The sequence below is a fragment of the Dicentrarchus labrax genome, unplaced genomic scaffold (assembly GCF_905237075.1).
Source record: "Dicentrarchus labrax unplaced genomic scaffold, dlabrax2021, whole genome shotgun sequence".
Classification (NCBI taxonomy): Eukaryota; Metazoa; Chordata; class Actinopteri; family Moronidae; genus Dicentrarchus; species Dicentrarchus labrax.
The window spans coordinates 3468669-3479865 of record NW_026136724.1 but is presented as its reverse complement, the minus strand read 5'-3'; the positions used below and the strand labels follow the sequence as shown (position 1 = coordinate 3479865).

Below are 11197 nucleotides of genomic sequence, written 5' to 3'. Positions count from 1 at the left end.
TTCCTCTTGATAGGATGATTTAAACCATGGACATTATAAGACACAAGTTTTAGCCTATCCATATCAGTTTCTGTTTCAGTTCAAGACGAAAGCCATTAACTCCGCACCTCACATAAAACAAAACGACTGTGCACAAAATTACACAGCGAAAAAGATCAATATTAAGCATCTCCTTCAGAACTATCATACAATAACAAAAAAGTGTGACTTCCAACTGTCCCATCACCAGAGAGATGTGGTGTATTCTCTCTGGGAAAATAGCACTAAGTGCACCTGCAACTTCCAAGATGTTATGTAAAGTTGCTGCTTACTCTAAATGACCATAATTTCGCTCTCTATAATCAATATTTATGTTGATTTATCTAGGTAGTGATACCTAGAGCTAGTCAAATGATTAAGTTAGAGCACTTAATTTAAAGTTCAAGTTAAATCTATTTACATAAATATTCAATGTGCATTATATTACGCATATATTTAAGTATGTTCTAAGACTTGTATTTATTTATGCGTTTATATTTATCTATTCTTTGGTCCTTATCATACTTATCATATTAATGAGTTCACTGGATGATTGCTTGTAAGTCCGCCTCTGTGATGAGTAGCTGCCTCTTCTTCGTCCTCTGTCCTGTGGCTGTGGTCCAGTTGTCTTCTATAACCATCCTCTGTAGTCTCTCTCTCTCGTCCTCCTCCACGTGGATCCCCATGTCCTTCAGCAAGGTGCAGCTTCCTCCATGAGTGTAGCGTACGTCTTTGACCCCGAGTCCAGAAACACTTTGAGCTATGCAGGATATGGGGACTGTGCCTTCACATTTTCCTCTTCCTCTGTATCTCAGTCATGTAATCTTGATTGAAGTAGATGGTTTGTCCCTCACATGCTTGCTGCATTACCTCCTCTTTCATCCGTGATGAACGAGCGGTGTGCTCTTTCAATGCGAATGTCCGTGTCATCTGGGATTTGTAGTGATGAGTGAATAAAATCAGTTACAAATTTTATGATGTCGTTTTTCTCAGAGCCTTCCGGTATGCCATGTATCCGTATATGATTGCGTCTTGATCCAAGTCCTCACACTTTGCCGCCAACTTTGCCTCCTGGTGAAGGAGAAAGGCAACCAGCCTTTCCAGCCTCGCCATCTTGTCCTCCGTGTCTCCCAGCCTCTCTTCCATAAGTTCCACCTGTTGCTCTAACGCGGTTGTTTTTTCCACAAGTTCCTTTATGTTGGTCTCTAGTCTAGCCAGGGCATTTTTATTGTCAGTCGCTGCCTCTGTGTGCTCTTGTCTCAGCCTGCGTAATTCTGCCATTATTACCGAGTCCTGTTCACCTCCGGCCTGCATCTTTCCTGGTGTAGCTCCTGATGGCATGTCGGTACATCCAGTATTTGTTTGTTCTTTTTTGTTAAGCCTCCCTTTTCGGTCCATCTCTCCCTATTTACTTTCTTTATCAAATGGTCGTGAATTCGGTTTTTTCAAGAGCTAGTTTTTACGCTGCCTCCTACCACATGTCGCCACCGGAAGTCCATTAATATTAATTTTTTGACTCACTTTCTGCAGCTGGCCAAGTTCACCAAACTCAGGAGCCTTGGCCTCGACCGCCTTCTTAAAAGAGTGCAGGAGCTTTCTTCTGAGAGTCTGTGGAGATGTGAACGTAATTTTGTTCTCCAGGTTTGTGGAGGACCTTGAGAGTGAGTAAGTGTGTGTGTGTGTGTGTGCACGCACTGCTGTACCTGATCAGTTGGGCCTCAGGCACCGAACTCCAGACCTGCTCCTGGCTGCTGATGTCCCTAATGAAGTCCTCCAGCGTTAGGAGACTCTGCAGGCACGAGTTCATGTAGCAGGTCTGCGCGATGTTTGGAAACCTGACAGACAAACACAACCAGTCAAACACACGTCAGCATCATCAGTTCTTCACTTACCAATCACAAACTGCAGCTCATTCTTCACACATTCACATCTCCTTACGACTTTGTGCAGCTGTACGTACCCGAAGCGATCGGTGGTGGTGGTGCTCCGCTTTCCACCCTCACTGAGACCAATGTGACTCCTTGAGGCGCTACAGAAAGAAAATAAAAACACAAACACGGCAGAGGCTGTGGAAGGTCAGAGTGTGCTGCACATTTTATCTTACGCTTATAAAAGTGTTTTTTTATTAAGGCTGAAGCCCATTTTAGAAAATCAAGCAGCATTGCAAAGTTATTGTAAACTTCACCAAAAAGTTTGGGCAAATATGTTCCTATGTCATTAATCATCTTACAACTCTAGTGTTTTACCTTTCTTTTTCTCCATCACCGTTCTTCTGTAGAGCAAAAAGGAAATAATGAGAAAACTATGTCAACATATTTTGTGGTTACTCACAACTAAACAGTCAGTGAAGAACAGTGAATGTTACAGTCGACTAAAATGAGGTGAACTTGAAGCTCTGACACGCTCTGTCAAACATACCTCACAGTGACTGAAGAGGCGATTCCACCATGGCGCCCTTTTAGTCTTGTTATGTTTTCCAGCCTCAGCTGAGACTGGATCAGTGGTGGCAGCAGCACTGTTGGTACACAGAAACATTGTTATTTTTAATTGAAATAAATCATGAAACACGTTCATGACAATTGTTTCAAGGGGTTAAACTACTTAATACAATCATCCAAACCATGAAATTAGGTAGCTAATGAAACAGTGCTAGGCTAGTTAGTAAAATATAATTTATTACCAGTGTTAATTTTGTTGACGAAGACAGAGTCAAGGACGAAGTCAGATATGATGATGAAGACTGTGATGAAATATAACTGACACATAAAAATGAGACGAAAATGTTAGGGAGGGACGAATGGAGAAGAGATCCAATCAGAACTACTCTTCTTGTGGGACAAGTCGGGAAGAAATCCAATCAAAGTGAATCTTTGAGGTTAGGTTGATCTATGCAGAAGCAGCAGAGCCATTTTAAAAAGCGGCGGCAAATGCAGGCGCAACAGCTAAACAAACGCAGCAGCAGTTACACAGGAGGAGAACAAAGACGAGTTTGCAGAACTTCGCACAGTTTCGAGGACGTTTTCACAACAGTTAGGTTGTTTACATTATATTTAGTTGTGTTTAGTTGCACAGTCTTAGATACACAGCTTTGGCTGATTTCAGTTGACTTCGCTCGTTAGCAACAAGCTAACGTTTTGCAGTGCACCCGGTCCGAGGGCAATGGCATGTCTCATGAACAACAGAAATGTCAGCGCTAGGTCTAGGACGAAAACGAAGAATTAACATCTGGTCACACTTCACATATGACAACAAGGACAACAAGACCGTCTGTAAACCGTGTGGAGCAAAAATCGCTGGGAAAAACACCACCAACTGGAAGTGACATTTACAGACGACTCATCCAGAAATACATGCAAAGGTTAGCATACACACTAAGGTTATTTTATTAGATAAAACATTGTGATTTAGATGACTAAAATCTGCTAATATCTGGTCTACTAAAACTAGACTAAGACTAAAAGATTTCAGATGACTAAAATATGAATAAAACTAAATGGTGTGGCATTCAAAAGACTAAGACTAAGACTAAATCAGAATTTGCTGTCAAAATTAACACTGTTTATTACTCATTACTCATTACTCTTTTCGAAACAGTAATTAGTTACACTTCTGGTTACATTCCTTTGCTGCTACTCCACACTGTAATGCGATCAGTTATTTTAACTAAAATAAAATGTTGAAACAGATTACGTCGAAACTTTGAAGTAAGACCAATTCATTGTTTTCAGTTAAACAATATTCTTGATTAAGCAGCTTTCATTAGTCATTTTAAGTGAGACTAACTTAGTTTTGCAAGTTACTGAAACATTCCTGATTAAGTCCTTTTTACTAGGTACTTTGTTTCTGCTCAGAATAAAGACGGATAAGTTGAATATTGGCAATAACATAATGAGCCTTCATAGCTGATGTAATCTGAGTTCACAGAAGCTTATTCACGTCATATGTGTATGAAGAATATGTACTGTATACATACATATAGGTGCTGTATGTACTGTTAATATGTGTACATGGTATATATGTACACCCCCAACTAGCTAGCTAGAAACATTTAGATCCTTTACTGATGTAAAATGACTGATATCACAGTAGAAATATACTCCAAGTCAGAGTCAGATGAAAACATGATATCAAAATATCATATCATATATATATACAAGATGTGTAGTCTAGAAGCAGGTGGAAACTGGCTTGATTCAATTCAGTTTAATTCAGTTTTATTTGTACAGCCCCAATTCATAACAGAAGTTATCTCAGGACACTTTTCAAATAGAGCAGGTCTAGACCGAATTCCTTATAACATTATTTACAGAGACCCAACAGTACCACCATGAGCAATTTTTAACAATCGTACAGACTTCTTCTTTTCTGACAGAGTTTTTTTTCTCATAGACGCTGGGCCATTGTTCTATTAGACAATTTACTTTACATTTACTTTTTTCACAGAAGTGAACCAAAAGCTGTGATATAGGCCTACTATGTATTGGCAGCCACTGCTCTATAAGATACTGGGCAGTCAGAAATAGCACTGTAGAGCCTCAGGCATCAGCCTAACATGATGAGACAAACTAAAACAGAAATTTTACTTGCTACTGAATTTGAAGTCAGTCCCATGAATGATATAATAAAGTTATCTTATAGTTGGTTATTGGAAGTTGCTCCATACTGGTTGTTCTGGACACACAGACCACAGATGGACTTCAGTTGGATGAAACCTTGTTGGTCATCATGTCCTCATATTAGTACTTGAGAAATGATTATTTATAAACTAACACACAATCAACAATAATATAAACATAAACAGCTTTCTTTGTATCCTCTGATATCTGATTTCCTGTCCTTATAGAGTCTAAACTATTTGAACTATCAGAAGCTGCGGTTCAAATGTTCACTTCTTCTTGAGTTCTTTAAACTAACTAAGATTTATTGTGCAAATAAGATTTTCTTCCTCTATAGTTCCTGTCTAGTGTTAGAGTCTTCTGTCAGACAAAGAACACATGAATGTTGATGCAGACTTTTACTGTTCATCACCTACATGTGTTGCAGTAAACTAAACATTCATTAGTTAATTAGTTAGTTACAGGGAACTACAGCGGAGCCAGTTCGGCCCCTCCAAAAGACAATTTACAATCCCCAAATCCCCTGGTGAAAGAAAAGTGAAATGTTTAATTGAAAATTGATGGCAACTTGTTCCACTGAGACAGGGATTGATTAAATTTGTGTTAATTCTTGCAATCGCAACTTCATGGAGGGACTGCTATATTCTATTTTTGCCATACATTTGCCTTACTGAATTATGCATAAACTTAATATTGATGTATGATTTGTGCACAAGGGTGAGTCATCAGTAATTATCATCATTAATCATATCATTAATTTCAGATCTGAAAATGTAAAAAAAAAAGAGAGAAAAAGTGAGCTCCCCTGGAAGCTATGATATAGTTCGCACATTTAGTTCACCAAAAACATGAGCTCGTTCATGCATAGCACTTCTTATGTGTGTAGCTCTGCCCCGCTCTGAGTCCTGAGCTCACACACTGCGCACTGATGTGTAGTTAAGAGCTAGTACAGAATACAGCTGCTCAGCTGTTAACTAACACAAGAAGACAAGATCACACTCTTCACTGGTTACCAGTCAGTTTTAGAATTCTGCTACATTGCTGAATTGCTGCATCCCTCAGATCCTCAGACAGGGTTCTGCTGGCTGATCCTGAGTCCAGGCTCAGGGCCGTAGGTGACCAGGTTTTTGCAGTCAGGGCCCCTCTGCTCTGGAACTACCTACCTGAGAGTCTAAGGCTTGCTGAGTCAGTGACATTTTTTAAATCGCTTCTTCTAACAGGTTTAACTTTCAGAGTGTCTTGACAGCTCACCAGGTGGAGCTGGTGCCCCATGTACCAAGGCTGAGTCCTTGCTGCAGTGGCCCAGGGTTTGAATCCATTCTCTGGCCCTTAGCTGTATGTCATCCCCTCTCTCCTCCTTTCATGTCACTATCCATTAAAGGCAATAAATATTTTTTTAAAACACACTCTTTAAAAAAGCCTTTTATTAATTCTAGCATGCTGCCAAATGTCTGATATTTATTAGTAATATTGTTCTTATCATATTCTACCTATGGGTATTTTCTTTATATATGTATTTTTTGCGTTTTTTGTTTTACTGATGGGGGTCTTTCATTCTCTTTTATTCTTCTTCACCTCTATATGATTGTAATTGTTGTGATTTTACTTTTTGCCTAGTGCCTCCTGAAATGTTTTAATCCTGGTTCTGGCCATGTAAGGCACTTCTGTTTTCTGTTTTTTTTTTCATTTCATTTTCTTATGATAAAATGATAATAAAATAATGTTGTTTTACTACTACACAGCCCACACGTCTTACTTTATCTGTATTTAAAATACACAGCAAATGGGGGTGGTCCCAGATTCAGAGTTGGATTTATTTGCATCCAGGATCCCTGGTGGTCAAGATCACCTGCTGGAAAGATGGTTTGTGAGATATTAGGAATGTAACATTGCAGTGTGTACACACTGAATAAACACATTTTCTAGTGTTATGGGGTTTTCCCATTTATTTTACAGATGTTTTCTGTATTTTCAAATAAATGGAAATATTAATACCAGTACAAGAATAGCCTGTGAATTTACATCTAATCTAATCTAATGTAAAATGTGAAGTCTTTAACTGTAATTTACTGCTTATTTAGAGAAACTTTCTTTCCAGTTTTTATTGCTGAAAACAGCAATAATTCCTGTAATTTCACAGATGGTGACAGTTTGATTAGTTTTTTAAAATTCAGATTATAATAAAAAGAAAAGAGAACTTTTGGGGGGGGGTTTATGGCCTTTAATTGAAGGAGACAGCCGAAGATAGACAGGAAAGGGAGGCAGAGACGGGATGACACGCAGCAAAGGGCCGCAGGTCGGACTCAAATCCTGGGCCTCGGTACAAGGGTCGCCAGCTCTACCAACTGAGCTAACCTGTCACCTGTCAAGTCATGTCAAACTGTCATTTGCTCCAGTCTCCTTTAGTAAAACAACCTACTTTCTCCTCTCGTGCAGCTGTTCATGCAGAAACACAAACCCAAACATTTTTCTATTTGCTTATTTTATTTCAGTAAATGTTTAAAATATGAGATTGAACACACTGTAAATGTACACATTTGACTTAATTTACTGCTCTGTAAAGATTAACTAAAAACTAAACACCTCTTTTATGTAAAATCATGACAATAACGTCAATACTGACACTTGCACACAACTACATTGAATCAGGAATTAAGAATTATTAACCATATGGAAATTGGTTTTGGAGCAGTAATAGTAAACATTAAAGAAATATCTAATGCGAAATGTCGTCCTATGGAATAAAGTAATAACCACAACCACAATAAAACAAGAAATTATACATTGGGTCTCATGTAGCCACATTCTCTTCAATGTATTTTCCCCTACTTTTCTCTCAAGAGAAAAAAGAAGTCAAATATTATGATTAAAAATAATAATTATTCAAATTACAGCAGTAGGTTATGCAGCAACAACAAATTTACAGCAAATACACATATAACACTAGAACAGAATAAAAATATATATCAACAGAAAAAAACAGCAAATAACTAATGAATTAAAATAACTGAATACACAGTATAACTGTGCATGCCCCATAAATATAAATACATATCTATGAGACACTGATATATTGATTAATTGATCTCTATAAATCTAGAAGAAGAACTTCAGCAGACTTGAAATTGATGTTCTGTTTAATAAACTTTAGTTTCCAGAGCATCAGTGGAATTACAGGACAAAGTGGAGACTCTAGAGTATTGCACAAATCTAAAAGCTTAACATGTATGTAACATTGTATGTTTCATACAATAGAACTGTGCGAGGTCTAAGGTAAAACGTTCTCTGCGTTTGCAAAGCATATAAGAGCATAATGTAATTAAGAATCAGTATGCCATTCAGAACCTGAAGGCAGGCATATCATACAAGGATTTTTATAGTTTGAAGTGGGATCAGTGGACCAATAATGTTTCTTTAGCCCACTAATTTAATAATCCAATCATTATAATTACTCTAATTACTAAAATATATCTAAATTGGATTATATGATAGTGTTTTTTATTTTCCTCCCATCTAAAACTTTTGTGTGCTTGCGTTAGACAAACAATATGTGGACGGTGGGATAGATATTTTTTTCTTATCTTAGGTAAGAGTGCTTTCAACCACTCATAAAATGCTCTCTCACCTAAGTGAAGAGCAAACATAAGGAAACATTGGTGAATCAGTGGGTATTAAGAAATACGAAAAACAAATAAATGGATATCTTGCATGAAGCCCATTGTGTATGACAAATAATATAGCTCAAAGCATCTTCCCGGTGAAAATCAAAGTCTAATCAGTGTGACTGACAGGAGAGATGATCAGAGGGGCAGAGTTTTTACCACCCTCATTAATGCCAGGACCAAAGAATGGTAAGAGTTTCTCAGTGAAGTTACAGCCAGTAAAGGAGTAGATGAGAGCTGCAGAATCTACATCATAAAAGGAGACCAGACCCTCCTCATAATCCACAAACACCCCCACCTTCTCAGGCTTTGACTTTAGAGATAGATGGACACCAGGCTCATCAAGAGCTTTGTACTCATTTCCATTCTTCAGCCAAATAACCCAAAAGCCTGTCGTTGGGCAAACTGCAATATGTCCCTTCCTGTTGACTGACTCTTTGGCCACTCCTAGATCCCATCTGGTCTTCCCTTCAACATTAACTTCATAATAAAATCTTCCTGAAGAGAAACTTTGCCTTCCTAAGACACAGGGACTATGGGAAAATCTCCCTGGATTGTCTGGCAGTTTCTTTTTTACATTACCACAACTGACATGATTTTTATTCTCAGACAAGACAAGAGCTGAATGTGCAGTGTCAGGATCAAGAGTCACATCCACCGCAAACTGCTGGACCCTCTTCAACTCGATATCAGCACACAGCTTCTCCATTTCTTTACTGAGGGTCTCCTGCAGCTGAGCCACAGCTCTCCTTACAGTCCCCTCATATGATGAGTGAACTCTGACCTCTGTCCAGTCTTTGGTGGGTGGGGCTGTGTTCAGGGATGGGAAGCTTTGGAGGAGCTGGAGGTGGTCTTCGGTGTTTGAGAGCTGCTCCACTTCAGCACTTCTCTTTATCAACTCAGATATTTCCTCTTCTAGCTCTATGATGAAGCCTTCAGCCTGTTTCTCTGTGGTTTTCTGCTTCTCTTGGATAATCTCTTGGAACTGAGCCAGATCTCTCTCAATAGACTGGATCAGAGCAGTGAAGACCTGCACACCAGCTACTGTCTCTCTGTCTGCATCTTCCTTACTGAGCTTCACTGACTGTTTGATCTGCTGAATCTTCAGCTGTCTCTCCTGGATCATCTGCTGAATTTTAGCTCCATCTCTCCCCAGCGTAGCTTTCCTTTGTTCATATTCTTTTTTCAGAGGGGAAAAATTATGTCTCCTGTGTTCTGTCACAATGCACAACTGACAGACATACATCTGGTCAGTCTTACAGAACACCTCCAGAGGTCTATCATGCTTCTTACACACTCTGTCTTCCAGGTTCTTCACAGGATTGATCAGCTCATGTCTTTTCAGTCCTGGGATTCTGAGATGAGGCTCCAGGTGAGTCTCACAGTAGGAGGCCAGACACACCAGGCAGGACTTCAGGGCCTTCAGTTTGGTTTCAGTGCAGACGTCACAGGTAACATCTCCTCCTTTGGCTCGCTTTTGCTCTACACTGCTGGCTTTCTTTTTAGCTGATTTCCTGAACCGATCAGCCATCTCAGATAAAACAGTATTGACGCGGAGTTCAGGCCTTCTGATGAGAAGCTCTTTACATATAGGACACTGGTATTTTCCACTAACTTCCCAGGCTTGTGTGATGCAGTTCTTGCAGAAGTTGTGTCCACAAGGTATGGTGACTGGATGAGAGAACACATCCAGACAGATGGAACACCGAAACTGCTCTTCAGAGAGGAGACTGCTGGGAGCTGCCATACTATATCTAGATATGAGACCAAATATGCAGTATGAAAAAATTAACTTTTTTGAGCATCATGTTTAGAAATGCAACCATATTTGAATATCGAGTTAGTCTGAATTATATTTGGATGGTTCACTGAAACCTTTTTACATGAAGTGTCGAAACAAAATGAAACAACAACACCCTGCATACAGATAAAATGTGTTCAATCAGCCTGTTTAAACATATAAATTATTGTGTACTGTACTCACCAGTGAATGCTGAACTCTCTGTCTCTTTCTCTTACCGTGAATCGACTTACCTTGAGTTATACCTGAGGAATGTGAAGCTGTAACATTTCCAGTTATGCTCCACCTCTTACTGCAAGTCAACTGCTATTGTTTTTCTTTCATTCCCCTTCCTGGTTATAGAGGCCTACATTTTCCTTTTACATTGTTGACAAAAAATGTATTAAGATTAAAAAAGAAAAACAAGATGGTTGGTCCTTTACTGTCATATTTCTCTTCCTTAGGAAATGGAGTACAAGAGAAACAAAGAAAACATGACATCACAAAGAGCATTTTTGTGCCAGCCCCACCTCTCTCTCTCTCTCTCTCTCTCTCTCCCTCACTCTTTCTCTATTTGTCTCTCTCTCTCCCTCTCTTTCTCAATTCAATTCAGTCCAAGGGGCTTTATTGGCATATGAAATCGACATTTACATTGTCAAAGCAAGTGAGAAAGAAAAACAACAAAAGATGTACATAAACAGAAGAATTGTGATTTTGTTTATTGTTTTCTTTGTTTTTTAAATGAATGTTTTTTAATATTGATATATAATCTGATATTTCTTCTGCTTGTCCTGTAAGTGTATCTATGTACAGAGGTCAGCACAGGACAAATGGTCAATGCAGAAATACACAGTCTACAGGCTCGGCTCTTAGTACACACCTGCCATTCAGACTTGTCTGTCTGTCATCAAGTGTTAGATCATTGTGCCATACCTAGTTTGCTATGTGTCATGCTTCCAGCTCACTTAACTTAAAACGTATTACCAGTTACTGACATCTGTTCTTCACTGTCTCAGAGGATCCACTGCCTGCCTGGCTAGCCAACTAAGCCTGCCAGCCAGTTGCCCTTTTGGATTTCACCCCAGGATATCCCCATACCTCAGCCTCTTAGACATAGCAAA

General features: G+C 39.0%; 1 protein-coding gene across 2 annotated transcripts; it reads right to left on the bottom strand.

Annotated features, from left to right (window-relative positions):
* Positions 1 to 7099: 7099 nt before the first annotated feature.
* On the bottom strand, positions 7100 to 10565 carry LOC127358551 (zinc-binding protein A33-like). Of its 2 annotated transcripts, none has more exons than XM_051391704.1 (2): positions 10331 to 10565; positions 7100 to 10050 (listed from the first exon to the last, which is right to left on the bottom strand). In XM_051391704.1, the coding sequence occupies exon 2, from the start codon at positions 10041 to 10043 to the stop codon at positions 8406 to 8408; it is 1638 nt and encodes a 545-aa protein (XP_051247664.1). In that variant the 5' UTR covers positions 10044 to 10050; positions 10331 to 10565; the 3' UTR covers positions 7100 to 8405. The 2 variants fall into 2 exon arrangements, with proteins under 2 accessions (XP_051247664.1, XP_051247662.1); XM_051391702.1 differs by having other exon boundaries at positions 10281 to 10564.
* Positions 10566 to 11197: the final 632 nt, after the last annotated feature.

Bases quoted from the DNA above. Each gene is read 5' to 3' on its own strand.
- LOC127358551 (XM_051391704.1), bottom strand. From the start codon at position 10,043: ATGGCAGCTCCCAGCAGTCTCCTCTCTGAAGAGCAGTTTCGGTGTTCC.